This window comes from Pyrus communis, chromosome 11 (assembly GCF_963583255.1).
Source record: "Pyrus communis chromosome 11, drPyrComm1.1, whole genome shotgun sequence".
In the NCBI taxonomy this organism is placed as follows: Eukaryota; Viridiplantae; Streptophyta; class Magnoliopsida; order Rosales; family Rosaceae; genus Pyrus; species Pyrus communis.
Window position 1 is genome coordinate 21,791,403 of NC_084813.1, and position 20,090 is coordinate 21,811,492.

Below are 20,090 nucleotides of genomic sequence, written 5' to 3' on the forward strand. Positions count from 1 at the left end.
CTTATCAGGAGTTCTATGAGATTTTGTTGAGGATTGAGGATTCTGAGAACATGCCTAGTGAGAGTGAAGAAGAGGAAAAAGATGGCAATCAGAGGAAAGACGATAAAGGCAAAGGTCAAGCATCTCTAGGACTTCGCAAGACTTAGAGTTTTAAGCGAGGTGGGACTAGTTCCAGTTCTTCCAGCGGAGGTTTTAGTGCCACTGGTCAGGGAAGAGGTAGTAGATTTTCTAGGGTTCTTAAAGGCCAGAGACAGGGCGATACTGGTAGAGGAAGAGCTCCGTTGTGCTGCAGGTGTAAAAATCGGCATTTTGAAGAGTGCAGGAGAGGCAACAGTGATTGTTTCACTTATGGGAAAATGGGACATAGAGCTGCAAATTGTCCTTAGAATCAACAGAGGCCCCAGCAATCTTTCTTACCACCACCTGTGCCGATCCAGAAAGTTCCAGGGCCTGGTAGTTATGGTCAGATGGGTCGTGGTGGTGCCTACTATTATTAGGGTGATGTTGTTCCTTATGCTTTAGGACAGTATCCGTATCCCCAGGATCCTTATTCTCAATGTAGGTATCATCAGTACTCCGGAGGTTATATGCCGTATCCTCCCATTCCAGCAGGTGGATCTCAGTGGTACCAGGGATGACAGTTTCAGCAGAGAGAGATTGCTACTAATAGTGCGAGATCTTCAAGGTAGTCTGGTCAGCCTAGTCAGGGGCGTAATGTGCAAAGTCGAGGTGGTCAGACTAGTAGAGGTCATGGTGGACGATAGCAGACCAAGGGGCGCATCCACAATATTTCTCTGCAAGATGCTTAGAATAATCCTGACTTGATTATGTGTACGTTAAATATCCTTGGTTATTTTGCTAGAGTATTGATTGATTGTGATGCGACACATTCTATTATTTTTTATACATTTGCTCAAGTGACGCAACCTTACCCTACACATTTAGGGTATGATTTAGAGTTTGCTATACCTAGAGGGGAGAGATGTTATGTTGATTGTGTGTATCCAAGATGTCCAGTGATGATGGAGGATGTAGTTATGCCATTTAACCTTATCTCGTTAGATATTGTTGATTTTGATGTGATTTTGGGCACAGATTGGTTGCATTTTAATCGTGCCAATATTGATTGCTAGGGGAAAACAGTTACCTTCCATCATCCTGGATTACCTGTGGTTACTTTTGTGGGTGAGCAGAGTAGGGTGAGACATGACGTTATATCTGCTATGTGAGCAAAAATGTTGTTACCAAAAGGTTGCCAGGGATACTTAACTCATGTAGTGTTGAATGATGTTGCTCCTAGTATCGTGGAGGACGTGAGAGTAGTCAAGCATTTTCCTAATGATTTACCTGGATTACCGCCAGATCGAGATGTGGAGTTTACCATTGATTTGCTTCCAGGTACTAACCTTATATCCTTAACTCTTTATCGAATGGCTCCTGTTGAGTTGAGGGAATTGAAAATCCAGTTGCAGGAATTAGTGGATAAAGGTTTTATTCAGCCTAGTACTTCACCTTGGGAAGCTCCAGTGTTGTTTTTGAGGAAGAAAGACAGGACTTTGAGTCTATGCATTGATTACCGGTAATTGAATCGGGTAACAATTAAAAATCGTTATCCATTGTCGCTTATAGATGATTTGTTTGATCAGCTTCGAGGTGCCTGCGTATTTTCTAAGATTGATTTGAGGTCTGGTTATTATCAGTTGAAGATCAGTAGTGAGGATATCCCTAAGACAGCTTTCAGGACTCGTTATGGTCATTACGAGTTTCTGGTGATGCCATTTGAATTGATGAATGAACCAACAGCTTTTATTGATTTTGGTTAGGTTTGTCATTGTCTTTATTGACGATATCCTGGTATACTATAAGTCTAAATTTGAGCATGTTTGACATCTTACTTTGGTGTTGAAAAGGTTGAGGGAACACCAACTATATGCTAAGTTTAGCAAGTGCCAATTTTGGTTAGATCAAGTCGCATTTTTGGGACACGTCATATCTGCTCAAGGTATTTTGGTGGATCCTCAAAAGGTAGCAACAGCGGAGAATTGGGAGCAACCACGAACCGTTACTGAGGTGAGGAGTTTTCTTGGCTTAGCAGGATATTACCGACGGTTTGTAAAGGATTTTTCCGTAATAGCTTTACCACTGACTAGGTTAACGAGGAAGGATGTTAAATTTGAATGGGATGATAATTGTGAGCAGAGTTTTCAGCAATTAAAGTATTGTCTCACTCATGCACCTGTTTTGGCACTCCCTGATGATAGTGGTAATTTTGAAGTTTACAGTGATGCTTCCTTAAATGGTCCAGGATATGTGCTAATGCAACATGGTAGAGTGATTGCTTATGCTTCACGACAATTAAAGGCTCATGAGTTGAATTACCATACGCATGATTTGGAGTTAGCGGCCATTATCTTTGTTTGGAAGATGTGGAGACATTATCTTTATGGGGAAATTATGGGGAAAAATGTAAAATCTTTACGGATCATAAGAGTCTTCAATATCTTTTCACTTAGAGAGACCTTAATCTTCATCAACGGAGATGGTTGGAACTGCTTAGTGATTATGATTGCACGATTGATTATCACCCTGGTCGTGCGAATATGGTAGCTGATGCACTTAGCAGAAAATCTTAGGGTCGTATTAACGCGTTGTATGCTAATCGTGTTCCTCTTCTGGCAGACTTGAGATCAATTGGAGTGAGGTTAGAGGTAGAAGATCAGGAGGTAGCCTTACTTGCTAATTTTCAAGTTAGGCCGATTTTAATTGATCGTGTACTTGAAGGCCAGATGGTTGATGAAGAGACCCAGGAAATAATTCAAGCAAGGAATCAAGGGAAAAAGAAAGACTTCAGAGTTCGAGAATCAGATGACATGCTTATGCAGGAGAGTAGAAAGTTTATGCCAAATAATTTGGAATTAGAGAAAGCAATTCTTGATGAAACGCATATCTTAGCTTATGCGATGCATCCAGGAGGTACTAAAATGTATCATACAATTCGACTATTCTATTATTGGCTGGGTATGAAAAGAGAGATAGCTGAGTATGTGAGTAAGTGTGCCATTTGCCAACAGGTTAAAGCTAAAAGGAAGAAGCCGTTTGGGTTGCTGCAGTTGCTTCTCGTTCCAGAGTGGAAATGGGAAAACATTACAATGGATTTTGTGTACAAGCTTCCGCGTACACATAATGGTTTTGATGGCATTTGGGTGACAGTTGATCGGCTTACTAAGTCAGCGCATTTTGTTCCAGTAAGGGAAAAGTATTCTTTGGACCGATTAGCTGAATTATTCATATCGAAGATTGTGAAGTACCATGGTGTTCCAGTGAGTATTGTCTCGGATCGTGACCCAAGATTTACTTCTAAATTTTGGGTGGCTTTTCAAGAAGTTTTAGGTACGAGATTACTTTACAGTACGACATATCATCCTCAGACAGACGGACAATTAGAGAGGACCATTCAGACGTTGGAGGATATGTTGAAATCTTCGGTGTTGCAGTTTAGTGATGCTTGGCACAAGCGATTAGATTTAATGGAATTTGCCTACAACAACAGCTTTCATTCGAGTATCGGCATGTCACCATTTGAGGCACTGTATGGTAAATCTTGTCGTACACCCTTATGTTGGTCAGAGGTTGGAGAAAAAGTTTTGGTGGGCCCCGAGATTATAGATGAGACTACTCAGAATGTTCAAGTAATTAAGTCTAACATGAAAGCGGCCCAGGATCGACAAAAGAGCTTAGCGGACCGACATGCCACTGACAGGGTGTATAAAGTTGGTGATTGGGTGTTTCTGAAGCTTTCATCGTGGAGAGGTGTAGTACGGTTCAGAAAGAAAGGTAAGTTAAGTCCCAGGTATATCAGACTATATTTGATCACCGAGCGAGTTGGTGAAGTGGCTTACAGGCTTGAGTTGCCTTCTGAGCTGGCTAAAATGTATAATGTTTTTCATGTGTCCAGGCTTCGTCATTACGTTGCGGATCCGTCGCATGTGATACCTCTTCAACCATTGGAAATTAATCCGACTTTGACATATGATGAGGAACCAGTAACGATTCTGGATTGGAAGGAAAAGGTTCTAAGGAACAAGATTGTGAGTTTAGTGAAAGTTTTGTGGAGGAATCACTCAACAGAGGAGGCTACTTAGGAGACGGAAGACCGGATGAGAGATTTGTATCCTCGGTTGTTCTATGGTTACTAGTGGTTAGTTTGAGTTGTTATGAATTTCGGGACGAAATTTTTTTAAGGAGCGTCGATTGTGATATCCCATCTCGAACTAATTGTACCGTAGGTGTGAAATGACAATAATGCCCTTAGTGGGTATTTGCCATTTTGGTGTGTTGTTTTGTTGTTTTTGGTGGTTGACTCTACAGGACACACACACACCCATACTATACACTCCCATGACTCATTCTCTCTTCTTTCTCTTGGATTTTCTTCCATTTCCTTTGCAAGTGTACGGATAAACTTCAAAACCAACCTTTCACGCACGGATCAACGTCTAGAAGGTAAGATTCGAACTCCTTGCAAGTTCCTGAGTTCATCCATACCACTTTTAGAACTTGAAACCCTCAGAAACCTAAGAACTAGGGAACCCTGATTTTGTGCACTGTTCATGCACATGTGATCGTGGGGTTTTAGAAGTTTTTAAGGTCATATGAAGCTTTAGAATACTCTCACGAAGCTCGGAGAAGCATTTTGGAAGAAATTGGACATCGGGAAGGCCAGGAGTGGCGAGTTATAGGTTTGGCTGGAATTTCGTGGTTTCTCTGGCGAGATTCCATGAATTTAAGGGCTTCACAGTGGTAAGGTTTTGTTCTACTCGTTGTAAGCTTCATTTTGGTACCAATTTCATGGAATTTGGTTGAGAAATGAAGAAGATATGAAGTTTTGAAAATTTTCCAGTTTCCGGCGAGAATTCGAGTTGCAGACGGCAGCGGACGACGGTAACCGGTGAGACTCACAGGAGAAGACAAGGAATATTCCGTCAATTTTGATGGAATATACTAATGGCGTCAAGTATATATAACGGTATATTCCATTTTTGGACGGAATATTCCCTAACGCCATTAGGGTTACCACACGTGTGCCAGGCACGTGCCCGAGCGTGGCCAGCGCGTCTGGCCGTGCCTTGGCCGGCGCATGATGGCGCATGGGTGGTCGGAAAATTATTTTAAAAATATGGGGATGTTTGTGAGGTTGAGTAGATCACGTTGGTGTATTCACACACCCTATTTGAGCATTGTATGAGAAGTTATTACCTAGTTTTGGTTATGTGCTTTAAATTGACGTTTTTATAGTTGTTTCGCATATAGGTGAGACCCATTCTGAGGACGAGCGCAATCACTCGAGGCAAGGGGGTTATAACCCTTCCACATATCAGTGAGTGGGCTTTTGGTTTTCTGTATATACCTATATACTTGTGGTTTTTCCCAGAAAATGATATGGAATGTTAATATGTTTTAAATGCCATGCATAGCATTTGCCTATTTATTTATGCATTAGTAGTTGCATATATGTATGTTTCGTGCTGCGGACGCACAGGTAAGTGCCAGGTAAGTTTATGGTTTATGATTGTGAATTCTCTGAAGTTAAGCGAGAATGGGGTTAGAGCAATCCCATGATGGGTGACCCACTGAGAAGTTGCTCGTGAGTTCCCAAAAATAAAACTGTGAGGGAATGGTAAGCCCAAAGCAGACAATATCGTGCTACAGTGGTAGAGTGAGCCCGGGAAATGATCCGTCCTAGGCCGAGATGTGACAATTGGTATCAGAGCCTAACCCTGGCCACGTGTGTGCCGACGAGGACGTCGGGCCCCTAAGGGGGGTGGATTGTAACATCCCACATCGCCCAGGGGAGTGATCCTTAAATGTATATTCCCATCCCTACCTAGCACGAGGCTTTTTGGGAGTTCACTGGCTTCTGGTTCCATAGGAACTTCGAAGTTAAGCGAGAAGGGAGCTAGAGCAATCCCATGATGGGTGACCTACTGGGATGTTGCTCGTGAGTTCCCAAAAGGCCTCATGCTAGGTAGGGATGAGAATATACATTCAAGGATCACTCTCCTGAGCGATGTGGGATGTTACACCTATGGCCCTTTGGCCCTCAGTTGGAGACAGAGGCAAATATGGTCATATATTGTTCATTAAAATATTAATTTCTTGGAGGGTCAAGGGGCTAAAACGAGCCATCTGGCTAGCTCTTGGTTGGAGATGGCCTTACCACCAATGTTAATGAAATTGTCTTTACTTAACCACATATTATTATGCTTATCAAAAACTTCGGTAATATTAGAAATGAAATCTTCCAAATATAAATTATGTATTATTTTGTTCTATTTCTGATATGAAAATTCTCCAGCAAGAACATTTTGGCATATAGACTCTTAGTGCTTCTTGAATATTGAACAAGCGCTGCGCAGCGGCACGTTGTTTCTTTGCCTAACCATTAATTAGAATTTGTGTAATTAACTAGTGACATAGAATCAAGGGTTTGTATGAATTCGAAGATGGATGATAATCACACCCAATAAATAAAAATAATTGTGTCCACATATTAGATTATTTGTTTGGTTTTGTGATTGCCTGTACAAATTTTTATATAGTCTATAATTCTCATTTAATTCTTTAAAAATCTTCCATTTTAAATTGCTCAATTTGATTGTAGAACTCAAATTTCTATTTTTAAGGCGTAATAGATGATTAGGGTAGGAAATTTTAAATGGAAAATTCAAAACCAGTCGATCCAGCCATATTAGACTCGTATATGGAGCACCCAATAGTTTTTGAAGCTCGATTTCACTGTAGAGAAGATCAATTCAAGTTTGATTTTTTCCACTGCACAAAATAACATATTCATGCCCAGATTAAGCAATTGAACTTGGAGGCCATGTTAGTGTTTATATGTTGATTTGTAGTTAATTATGAGAAGAATTTGAAAGAAAATGGGATGATTTTCGATAAGACTTAATTAAAATTGACAATCAAGCAATCTGCAAAAATTGTTTACACATCAACTCTAGCAGCTTCCCAGAATCCAAAATACTTGAATTTAATGTGATAAGTGCTTCTTTCAGTTGCAATTAAAGGAAGTCATCTGACTAATCTATAAGCAAACGTGCAGGAGAATTACCAATTTACTAATTAGAAAGCTCATAACTGCAGACTCTTATTGCCCCTATTCAATATGTAGTGTCGTTGTTTTTCAATAGTAGGTAGGGGTTCTACGGGAAAAAGGGACGGGAAGCCTCAAACCTATCGGTGAGGAAGGTTACAAGAGTGCTTGATTTCCAATACGACACTAGCCCTCCTCAAGTGTTGTTAGACAGACTGACTTTGTTCCATTTTTTATTTCTTGCTTTTTTTTTTCTTTTTTTTTTTTCTTTTTTTTCACATATGCTCGGTTGACATGAAATCTCGTTGAATAAATGGCAGATTGAACATGATAGCTAAAATTGTTCCTACAATGCTTAACTGTAAAAAATTTTGATGATTGGAGTTCTCGGGTAAAGACCTACTTGTTAGCTGAAGATCTTTGGGACATTGTCAAAGGCACCCATGAACCTCTTGAAGAACGTAAGGCTTGGAAGAAAGAGGATGTCAAGGCCTTATATCCCATCTAGAGTTCTTGCGGGGATGAAACGTATAAATTTATAAAGGACAAAGCCACATCCAAAGAAGCATGGGATACTTTGTTTAAAATTTCGAAGCCAAGACAGAATCAACAATTACACGAAGTAGGCACGTACATACATTAAAAGTTGGAAAAAAGAAAAACTGATAAACATACGGCAGTGGTTGTACCTTGCAGCTTGGTGATCTATTTTAAAATTTGATGAGAAATATTTAGTAATTATTATGGATTATAGTATTTTCATTTGATTTGTTACATAATTAGGATGCACTGAAATGTAATGTATCAGATGCACAACAATTACTTTTTCACTACTATTTTACACACATATGCATTTGTATGAAGGAAAAGGAATAATACATTAAGAATTTAATGGTTAACATCTCTCATCTAAACATAATGATTTTCATTGTTAAATGAAGTCGGCCACTAGAGTTGGGAACTAAGTTAAAATACAATAAAGGGATGAATATTAACTTGCACGTATATCTATCCAACCAAAAGAGAGCTTTCCAAGTAAATAGAGTTCGACAATTGAGTGTACAACAGTACAAGTGCCGTCTTGCTCAGTTTGGAGATGGGGTTGTACAGTTGGATAACCAATCCAATTAGACGACAATAAGAAAAATGTAATGCACGTGTAGGAGGATGTGTGGAAGTTTCAAACATGTATGAACAAATTAATACATAAAAATTTGATAAAAATATGTAAATTATCAATGTGTAAATATATATAGTAAGTACCAATCTTCACACTTCAATCTAACAGTCATAATTTTTTGAAATAAAATAAAATTAAAAAAAAAAAAAAGAGTCAAGAAAAATACTTTGAAAAACATATTTTTTTTCTGTAAATATTAAATTATATTCTTCACTCCTCACACCAAAACTCTATTAAAATAACTTCTTCTTTTTTTCTACGTTCCAATCTTATTCAAAATCTCAGCAATATTTCTGATAGATATGGACACATAGCCAAATCATGGTCACTAGAAATGTTATTAGAAATCAACGATGTGAGTTATAAAAGTACATGAAATATGCATAACACAAAATAAAAAGTTGTTTTAACTCTCTAAACGAAGTTAAAATGCCAAAATCCATCTTCCAGTCGTGATGACATGATAAGTTTGATTTGTCTTGTCGTTCCCTTTTAGAAAGATATCATGATCTTGAAACAGAAACCGAAACCACCATTCATCATAAATAATATTATTTAGTGAAATAAAAATAAGAACTTATTTTATATTAATCTTTTTCGTTGAATAATTATTAAATTATTAAATCAAACATGAAAAGTAATAATAATTGTAAATAACAACAGCATACCATTCAAAATGGGTGCATGGAGAGTGGTTTTTGAGAGGCTATAGCAGTTCACTATTGAAAATTTGAAATGAATAATAACACCCCACCCCACCACCCAACCCACCCCCTCCACCCCCCCCCCCCCCCCCCCCCCCCCCCAAAACAACAACCCCATTCCTAGACTCAAATATTTCAAAATTGGGAAAAATGCTCTAAGGGCTTCCTTTTTGGTTCCATTTATCTGAGCTGCGTATGCTTTGGTTTCGGGATCCTAGCTAGGGTGCGGGATTGAAGCTGAACATCGAACAAATTAAGGCTGCTTTGCCATTAGCTCGTTGAAAATACTTTACTAACTATGATCTATGTTCGTCATTTAATTACAATCTTCAATATGCAAAATTTAACTTAATTATGGATGAGAACAAGCACAAAGTTTGCTAGAGACGCCCTAATATTCATTTAAAAAGAAAATTATCACTCGGAAACTATGTGCACAGTAAACTCTGGCTTTCTGAAATGCTATATGAATTGAGAATCATGCTTGATACGGACTCTAGACACCACTCATTCCTTCAGACAGAAAGGATATGAATTGTGATTCGCAGATTTTGAGCGGCCATCGTTTTGTGGTGGTAAAAGAAGAAAGAAAAAGATGGAAAACGAAAAATAAGACACTCTTGACAGCTAAGAAAAGGACCGGCGTGCCTTTTGGGTGAATGCAGAATAATCATTGCAATGGCGGTCTCATTTATTTTTATTTTGGGATATGGTATACACACTCTTTTTTACTTCTCACATATCCTTTTAATTTTCAACTGTTGAATCGAATGTAAGTGAAAAAGATCAATGAATAGAAATTAAAAAAATATATGAGAACTAAAAATAAATGTGTGAATAACACATCCCTTTTATTTTTTAACCGACACCGAATCAATCAACCACATTGTCTGTGCCGTTGTTGGGTATGACGGTACCATTATTGAGTATGGCCCAGAAAAACTGTCTGATTACTGTTGTGCAGATTCTAGTAGTGGTGACTAGAGTGTGCGCCCAAAAGAACGGTCTCTGTTGTGGGCAATTCTCTTAGCGGGGACTAGACAGAATGTCCACAAAAACCGCGTCTGATGTGGACAGTTCAGGTATTGCGTAGTGGATGTGGATTGTCCTTTCATTTTCATACTATCGTATGTTTTTCTGTAATATATGGTTACGATTAAATTACGTCAATATTTTATATTAATTTTTTATAAAAATAATAAAACAAAAAGTAATAAGAATATAAAATATTGACGTGACTTAACCATGATCATATAAAAAGAAGAGCATGAAAAAAGTATGGAAATGAAAGGGGCTGACAATCCACCTCCATTGCGAAGTACATGGCAAAACTTTTACCTAAAAAATATCATCAAGTTCACGTGGGATATAATTTAGATTTGGAGTCGGGAGTCTCTCAGTGGTCACTTGATGTCATGCACCTTATTATGCACTTAAGATGGTAAAATCGCGTTCAGTTTTTGACGTTTGAGGAGTGAGAGAAGCTTGTCACTTTCATTATTAATTTTTTTATTTAAATTTTAAGTGATATTCTACACTAATTGACAAATAAAAATTATATTTCTATTAGTTCTTAGTTGCTTAATTTCCTAAATTAAAGAGCATGGTTAGAATAAAAAATTTCTAGGAACTCCTAAGATAATTTTTAATATTTGTGTGTGTGTTTTTTCTAATAATGTATGCACTTCAATCTTAAAAAAAATCCAACTTCACTTTATACTTATGATTCTTCTTGCTTGCCATGTTTGATGTCGTGGTTACAGACTTGCAGTCATATGTGGTTGTGGCGATGGTTGTGGTGTTGGTGGTAGCGATTATGGTGGTGGTGTTAATGTGAGGTATGGTAATTGGGGATGCTGAGGCAGCAATGGTCGTAGGGATGGCAACATCGATTGTTGTGGTTGTGGTTGTGATGTCGGTGGTAATGGCAGTAGTGGTGTCAAGTGGTAGGTAATAGTGCTCACTTTATTTTCTATGAGAGAAAATGTGTGTGTAAAAGGATAAACGTCTTTTAAGTAACTAATAAAAGTATTACAGGAAGTGAAAATATTTATTAAATGAGCTAAGCTCTACTTTTATGAAAGCAACAAGGCTGCTTACTTTACCAAATATTTTAGTGCTTAATTTTAAAGCAGTTTTTTGATGAAAAAAAGAAAATATAATACCAAATCATCTCCAAAGAACATGTTAAATTATAATTGATGGCTAATATGATAATTTGAAATCTTATGTTAAATTTTCTACTTATTACATTGAATTATCAATTATTATATTTTTATTAAAATAAATCTTTAAATGATTGTAATTATTAAAAAAAAAATGTTTAAACAAATTTTTTATTGGTTGAAATGTTAACGGAAGGACCCACCATTAAAATTAATTAAAAGTAAATTTAACATTGATGTCAAATTTGACTCCTAAGAATATCTTCAAAGGAGATGTCAAATTTTAAACATAAATTTTGAATTTGACAACCTATGTGACATTTTGACATTTTTCAAAGTTTTGCCCTATGTTAAATTAAATTATTATTTTATTATATTATTTTCTTTTCATAATATATTTCAAAATTTTACATATATAGATAATTGATAGTAAAAATTCATATTATTTAACAATGGAATACAAATACAAAGAATTTAACAAAAGTACAAGAAGCCCCAATTTAACACTAACCCTAAAACACCTACACCAAAATATCTTCAAGAACTAGCAGCCGCTGCCGCCACTGAGATTAGCACCACCACAGCAGCCACCTCAACACGTGTGGAAAGAGACTCGGAGAGACCAACGGACGAGGATGGGGGCGGAACGCAGCATTTTCATTTGGTAGGGAAATAAGTGGCGCGGAACTTAGCAAAGCAGAGGGGATATTAGAGTAAAGATATTGTAGGTGAACCAGTTGGTTCAAACAGGGGTTGGACACGCTAGGTGAAGAGGTGGGCAACGAAAAGAGGGATTGAGATGAGGATATCCAAACCCTTTTCACCCGAATATCTCTCTCTCTCTGTCTCACATCAAAGTCTGCAATTCTTTTGAACTTCAAAGTTCCGAACCTCTTGTCTTCCACAAGCTCCAATCTCTCTCTCTCTCTCTCTCTCTCTCTCTCTCTCATCAAAGTCTGCAATTCTTTTGAACTTCAAAGTTCCAAACCTCTTGTCTTCCACAAGCTCCAATGTCGCGGATTTCCATAACCCAATTCCACCGAGCTCAGATCTGGACGCCGGCGAGGGATTGAAATTGAAGTCACCGGAGAAGAGAGGGAATGGGAGTGGTCCGGAGTGAGAGTAGTTCGCCGGAGAAGAAACGGAGTGAGGGGTTGCTGGAGGAAGAAGGGTTGAGGAGGAAGACAGAGCGTTTGTTTAGGAGAATCAGAAGTGTTTGATTGAGTTTCACTTAACAGGTGGAATAATTTTATTGGGCCACACAATTGTTGAAGGCAAGTATTATCCCCGTCAATTATTGAAGACAAGAATTGTATGGCTGAAACTAGCGATAGAACTCTCCCATTATTGAATTCACGCAGTTAACAACGACCAGGAAATTAATGGAGTATTAGGTGGCATAGTCTTCCGAGTCTCTTGTCCTTTTTCATCGCTCATTTGCTATACATCTATATATACATCAGAAGTGTGGTCACTCTAAGTGCACCGAATGGGAATTTACTTAAGCTCATTGGTAATAGCTGCAGCTTACTTATTTTTGAAGATTGCCACTACTCGATCGAGCAGAGTGAGTGAGTTATATTGTTTTGTTTCATTATTTTCTTAATTAATCGACCTAATATCACTTTGGATAATTGATTACATTTGCAGATTAAACATGGCAGTTACAGTTGTTTCAAGTGTAATTGCTAATCTTAAAGTTCTTAGTCATGATAATTATGAAGATTGGAGTTTCCACCTTAAAACCTACTTGTTGGCTGAAGATCTTTGGGAGGTTGTGGAAGAGACCTTTGAACCTCCTAGACAAGAAGATGGTGAAGCGGAATTTATGGTTTGGAGGAAGAATAATGCCAAGGTTTTACATGCAATCCATACTTGTTGCGGGGATGATACTCATTTTATTATCCGGGGCATTAGCTCGGCCAGAATCGCCTGGGATACTTTGGCTGAAAAGTTGAAGCCGGCCGATCAAGCCTTGGAAAATACAGGTATGTGTACGCACGTACTACATGTCTCCTTTCCAAGTAAATTCCAATATTATAACTATTAAGTTTAGTTTTCTTCTTCTAATAAAGTCACCGTGCGTGATCGATGCAGAGGATGTGCCTTTGATGGCACATGAAGAGCTGAATACCGGTCTGACGCGGAATGAGGGTACGTACGTAGTAATATTAGGTGATATCTACTGCAGCATGTATGAATCTCTATTGTTTCGTTTAATTTTATTTGATTCAGTTCTCTTTTATTTCAACATTATGTATAATTTTTCCCCAAATTCTTGACGTTTAGTTAACAAACAATAAATAATATTACTTGACAGAGTATTATAAAGCTAACGGCGACTTCAACGAGTTCCCCCACCATCAACCCTTGATTGATGCTGTTGCAAAAGGTGACTGGAGTTCTGCAAAGAAGTATCTTACTATGCATCCCGACGCAATCAGAGAAAGAGGTTCACTATCAGGCTTGACAGCTCTTCACATGGCAGTTTCAATGGAAAACGAATATATGGCGAAAGAAGTAGTAGAGTGGATGACAGAGGAAGACTTGGAAATAGAAGACGCTAATGGTGTCACAGCTATAGCTTTAGCTACGCTCATAGGACCCGAAGTGGCTAGATGCATAATCGAGAAGAACAAGAGATTACTCTGCATACCCTGCAATCTCCAGAATATGATCCCACTGATCATGGCTTGTCATGGCGGCCACTGGGGATTGGCTCGCTATCTATATTCAGTTACTCCATTGGAAACTTTGACGTCGACCCAAGATAACTGTCGGACTGGTGCTGATCTTATTTCCCACTGTTTTAGCTCCAAAGAACTGGGTACATAAATGTTTTAGATACAATATTCGCACACATTTTCTGACACACTCTAACTAAGGTGGACTGTTTCATTATTTATAGAACTCACCTGTACTTGAGAATGTGTTTAAATAGCATGTTCCCTAACAAATATTGATTACTTACTTTTTTCATGCATATAATTCTTCTTTTTACCCTATTGTAGATATTGCATTGGATTTAATTCAGCGTTGTCCAAACTTGGCCTTTGCCACAAACTCTACTGGGAAAACACTTTTACAGGAATTGGCTTGTATGCCCTCTCTCTTTTTAAGTGGAACACGTCTCAGATTCTGGCAACAATGGATCTATAACAGTTAGTAACTACATTCTTTATTCTATGATGAATTTTATACTTTATTAATTTCTCTGTCCCTCTAGTTGGGTGGGCGTTGGTCGGTTTTTCAATAAGATATTTCCTAAATGTTATACATAGAAGGAGACGTGCACACGATTCCTGCAATCTGATTTATCTCAAAACCTGATATTATATATATATATATATATATATTATTAAAACAATAAAATGCATTCTATGTCTGGATGGAGATTTCTAAGTCAAAAAGTGTTTGAGAAAGACTAAAATTCAGTAGAGAATTCTAAATAGAGTTTGTGATAAACCAGTTTCCTTGTATAACTTGGCTATTTATAGTGGAAGAGATCCATAAATTGTCTACCAGTAGGCCGTAGTGGGCTTAGGCAAGTCAATGAGTCTCCCTTCCCACTTAGATACATGTAGGTTATGAAGCCCAATGGTCACATGTCCTCAACATCATCCAATTTGTATTGTCCACGTGTTTGATTCAAAAGTTAATCATACGTAAGGGGCTGTGTGATGATGTGAAGGTAAAAAGTCTCACATTGATAAAAAGAGAAACCTTGCAATGACTTATAACGGGTTGGGTTATTCTTTATATTGTCAATTAATTTTATGATTGAACCTCAATTTTATATAGGGTTGAGGTGCACGGGGTCGACAACCATGTCCCTCGAAGAAAAACAAAACGTTTGCTAGCTTGCTTAGCGAGAATCGGGGGTTAGGGCCTGATAGTTGTGGGCATATGCTGGTCCTTAGAGGGTTGGTCTGCTTAGCCCACTTAGAGTGGAGATGGTGGTTTCTCACGATATCGGAGGTAGTTCCGTCAAATTCAGCTTATATTTCACTTGACACGCTATGATTGGGCATGATTAATTTGTATGCACACTATGTTTTTCTTCACTAGTGTAAGTCAAGAAATAGTAACAATACCCCAAAACCTAAATGGCTCTTATGTTTGTCTTCACCGGTAAGTGCCTTGCATACAAATAGACAAATAAGACAAACATGTATTTGATGTACTCATATACAAACATGTTTCAAGTTCGAGTTCACAGATCCCTCAATTGTTTCACAAGTTTTTTTTAACGTGAGATGCGATGAGTTCTATAGCGGCACAGCTTCAATATGTGGTGTTTAAGGTTACGAGTTAAATTAGAATTTTGGTTTTGGGTCTTGCTCAAATATTATAGTGTAAGTTATTTTCCCTCTTGAGTTTATTTTTTAGTATCTAAAAGTAAGTGTTAAAAAATTTAATGTGTACTTCTATCGTCATCAGTGTCCATTAATCATTTATTTTGGGTATGCACCTTAACTTCTCTTTTCACAGACATAAATATTTATACAGTAAAAGAAAAGGTTTAATGTGTCCAGACCCTAGACTAAAAAAAAGTTCTATATATTGACTAGAGGCATGTGTTTATTTTTTTGATAGGTATACACATACGACATGCTTCTGGGATCCGTGATGTTCGTATAGATGTTCAAAAACAAGCCAATGACCCGGTTAATGATCAAAGGGATCTCATAATTCGCTCAGGTATGTAATATCCATGTAAGATGGAACTATGCATTTTTTTTCCCAGGACCCTATATAGTAAAACGAGAGTTATGTCCTCAGGCGCATCTTTTACTTTGTTATAGATCATACCAATTAACAAATTCTTTGAATAGCTAATGCAAAACATTTTGTATTTGCGATGTAGTTATGGCTTTACTGCGAGGGCTCGTCTCAACTGTCCGTAAACTTTTCGGTAATGCTTCTTGTCAATCTTTTCATTCAAGTTTTACTCTAACATTTATCCAGTCATCGCTTAGAACTTCTTTTGGTCGTACTTTTGAAACTTAATGATTAATTATTTTTCTATGCCAACCTAGGAATCGATCACATGTACAAAATGAAACAGATCCATGTTCAATCCCTTGAAGTTTTACAAGGCATGTGCAAAATGATAGAAGGTGTAAGCCTTAAACAAATGCAAGGAAGTTCCGTACAAACAGCACTCTTCAAAGCTGTTGAACACGGGAATGATGAGTTTCTTCGTCAGCTGTTTACAGCAAATATCCTAGCCTTAGGGATATATGATGAAAATGCAAAGGGCATGTTTCAGTTTTCCATTGAATGCCGTCAAGAAAAAGTCTATAACTTTTTCCATGAATTTATCCGAATCATGAATGTTCGTACTGAATCCAGAGTAGATAAGTTCAACAATACTTTACTGCATTCAGCAGCGAGGTTATCCCCACCTGCACAGCTTAAACATATCCAATGTGCAGCACTGCAGATGCAAAGAGAATTACAATGGTTTAAGGTTAGAATCTCTCTCTCTCTCTCTCTCTCTCTCACTCCCCCCCTCTCTCTCTCTCTCTCTCTCTATATATATATATATATATATATATTTTTTTTTTTTTTTTTCTCATCGATAGCGAGTTTAAGATCTAATTATGACTGACTTAGTATAAATGTGAACCCACCACTACCAAAACCTATATAACCACCACCAACACCAATACCTTTATATATATATATATATGAGTATTACAAACTTAAGTGACTGCTAAAATGTGGCCTCATTCAAACCGATATGGGAGTATTCTATTTAAAAACCACCTCTCTTCTTAGGGCGTGAATTAAAAGGAACATAGCTTAGTACAAAATGGAGATAATTTCTATTTATAATTGGCCGAAATTGGAACCAAAATTTTATAAACAATATTACAATTTTAAGCTAGACTAAATGGATGAGGGTTTAGATTTAAGACATAGTGAGTTAAAGAAAAATGAGTTTATCTCCAAAGCAATCCACAAGGTCTGTAAATTAATAGGTTTTACTGTATAAAGTTCTAGCCACGTGGTCAATCGGTATATTACTTGATTATTTGGAAACTATACCAAATAAAACTTGATTATTTGTGACAGCAATTTGCAATCTCAAATAGGAAACAACCAAATTAAAAATGAAATCACAAAAATGAAATTTTGATTACTGTTATGAACTCAGAATGTTAGGTTATTTGGGATTAGATTTGAGCATATACATTCAAGGTCAAAGGGCATACATCAAGGATTTGTAAGAGTACAAAAGTATTAATTACTTGGGGTTAGATTTGAGTGCCTTTGAAGAAAATAAATTAAAGAAAATTTAAGTTTCTTCTATTCACTAAAATGCAGGAGGTGGAGAAACTTGTACCTTCCAAGTTTCTTGAAGTTGTTAACCATCCAGATGGCATGACCGCCCGCGATCTATTTACTAAGAACCACAAGGAATTGGCAAACGAAGGTGAAAGATCAATGAAAGCAACTGCAACTTCTTGTACGGTTGTAGCTGCTCTTATTGTTACAATCATGTTTATTGCAGTATTTTCAGTTCCTGGTGGGAGCAAAGCAGGCTTTCCCATCTTCCTAAATAAAAGGATATTTATGGTTTTTATAGTTGCGGATGTCTTTTCACTTTTTTCTTCCACAACTTCAGTCGTGACATTTTTAGGAATTCTTAACTCGCGTTATGCTGAAGATGATTTTCTTAAATCATTGCCAACAAAGATGATGATAGGCCTTTTCACCCTCTTCTCCTCTATCGTTACCATGATGATCGCGTTTTCTTCAACCCTTTTTCTTATGCTGGAAGCAAAAAAGTGGATAGTGTATCCGATGATTTTACTTGCTAGTGTTCCGGTTGTCTCCTTTGTATGGATGCAATTTTCTCTTCTTGTTGAGATCTTCATTTCTACTTACGGAGGTGGAATATTTTTGATCAACAAAAAAAGCAAACCTTGGTCTTTCAGTTCGTCTTAAACTGTACTCATTTTGCGTTGATATTTGCTTCTGTCTCTTTTGAGGAAGTTTTTAGGATTTGTATAATGAATAATGATAAAGGATTTTTGCACTCTTTATGTTTTTGGGCCTAAAGCATGTATAATGTATGTGTTCCGGATTCTGTCACTTTTGAGTAAATCATACTTTTAGAATCTCATTTATAGCTTGATTTCTTATTATTTTAAATAGATTGAACTTTGCATATTTGAGCATCAACTAAACTACTTTGATCCTCCTTCCAAATTTAAACCATTTTACATTCATCCTCGTCAATCATTGGGAAAATTCTACATAAATGTGATTGTACCTGTAGTATTATACCTAGACTAATCCATTGCCTCTAAATATGTAATATACCTAAACTAATGCACTTAATAAGAAAATACTGTACCTACACTATGTACCTAGACTAATATACAATGCATGACTTTGCCATATGAATGAAAAAAAAATAAAAATAATTGATAACACTTGAAGCACAATTGATGTTTTGACATTTTTATGACGTTAATTGCTTTTTCCTTGTTTGGCAAGCTAAATCGGATAAATGGTCCCCGTAATGATATAGTATTCGGAAAATATCCCCTGTAGTAAACAAATTAAGAAATAAACCCTTGTGGTGAGGACGGTTAGAAATTGAATCCTAAGTTAAAATTTATGTTAAGTATCGTTAATATGCTGCCAGTGAGTCTCACATGCAAGGTTAAATTAATCACCTTTCATTTGTTAACCCATTCCACGTCTTTCTCTTTCACATTGGCAAAACGGAGAACTCTCATTTCGCCTCCTCAGATAACCCACATCTCAACTTTCACAGATTTGCAGGCGTGTAGAACGATTTTGACTGCAAATTTTGTCTCTCTGATGCTTTCTTCTGTTTATATTTCTTTGATTTATTTTTGGGCAAGAGAAATTTGAGTTCAAAACCCAAACATAATTCGGTGGGGATTCTTCCAACTGAACTCATTAAAACCCAAAACAAAGAAACAATAAAAACCCAATTAATCAAATGACTCAAACAATTCAAGTTGGAAGAAAAACAAACAAAGCCAAATTACATGAAATTTGTTCTGGATGAATCGGTGAGCTAAAATGGGAAGGAAGGCCTATTGTTTTTAATCCGGGGCTCAATTCCAAGTAGTCTCTATCACCAGGGTTCAATTCTCACTTTTTTTCACTATATGGGCTATCTTTTGAATACTCTATTGTCATAGAAACCTTGCATCTGATTAAGCCTTGTTTTATGAAAAGAAAATACGATAAGGACATTGTTGACAAAATCCTTGGCAGAATTTTAGGGATGAATTGGATGATTGAATGGTGCAATGGGCATCTATATTCATAAACTGTTTCCATCAAAGTATCTGCTTGCAAAGGTCGTGACTGAAAAACACTCAGACGTTGCATTGTTTCATGTAGGAACGATGAAAAATACCAAACTAGTTAAGTGCTAAATGCTCTTGGGCCTTTCTTGAACGAGAAGAAATCTAGTTTGGTGTTGTCTTTGTAGGAATAATAAGCTAACTTGTAGAAGTCGATGAAGAAATAATTGATGGGCTAACACCACAGTTTACTCCTATTTGAATGGACTGTCACTAAATTTTATCCTTTATTTTAAAGTTTCAAACAATGAAATCTTTAGTTATCCCTCAAGGATCAACTCCATCGGATGTTGGAATTAACACCCTTAAAGGGAGAAATTTTTTCATCTATCCGGAATACAAGTTAATACATTATGAATACTAGATAAATATACATTTTTCGCATCTCTCTCCTTATATTATAACACGTGATGTACCGATTTATATTCTGAGTATACTACAAAATCTAAACCCACGAAGCGTCTTCCAATACTTCTGGATTTTTTTTTTAAAATTGGTCATGCACAAGACCTCTTGTGACATGTCCAATTTGAAACGGGTCGAAGTTAAGTTAGGCCTTTCCTAAAAAAGTCG

The 20,090-nt window shown here is 37.1% G+C and overlaps 2 protein-coding genes across 4 annotated transcripts in view; both read left to right on the plus strand.

Moving 5' to 3' along the window:
• LOC137708868 (uncharacterized) overlaps window positions 1–20,090 on the plus strand; it is a 41,571-nt gene that overhangs the window by 17,629 nt on the left and 3,852 nt on the right. The window lies entirely within an intron of this gene.
• Window positions 11,614–18,257, plus strand: LOC137708776 (uncharacterized). Of its 3 annotated transcripts, none has more exons than XM_068447927.1 (9): window positions 11,614–12,724; window positions 12,808–13,145; window positions 13,255–13,311; window positions 13,478–13,984; window positions 14,169–14,318; window positions 15,754–15,858; window positions 16,025–16,072; window positions 16,197–16,630; window positions 17,491–18,257. In XM_068447927.1, exons 2-9 carry the CDS (start codon window positions 12,815–12,817, stop codon window positions 18,112–18,114), a joined length of 2,256 nt encoding a protein of 751 aa, XP_068304028.1. In that variant the 5' UTR covers window positions 11,614–12,724; window positions 12,808–12,814; the 3' UTR covers window positions 18,115–18,257. The 3 variants fall into 3 exon arrangements, with proteins under 3 accessions (XP_068304028.1, XP_068304030.1, XP_068304029.1); XM_068447929.1 differs by having other exon boundaries at window positions 13,478–13,942; XM_068447928.1 differs by having other exon boundaries at window positions 11,614–12,670.

Bases quoted from the DNA above. Each gene is read 5' to 3' on its own strand.
- LOC137708776 (XM_068447927.1), top strand. From the start codon at position 12,815: ATGGCAGTTACAGTTGTTTCAAGTGTAATTGCTAATCTTAAAGTTCTT. The intron at 15,859-16,024 runs GTATGTAATATC...TTTGCGATGTAG, and splicing joins GGATCTCATAATTCGCTCAG to TTATGGCTTTACTGCGAGGG. The intron at 16,631-17,490 runs GTTAGAATCTCT...ACTAAAATGCAG, and splicing joins GAGAATTACAATGGTTTAAG to GAGGTGGAGAAACTTGTACC.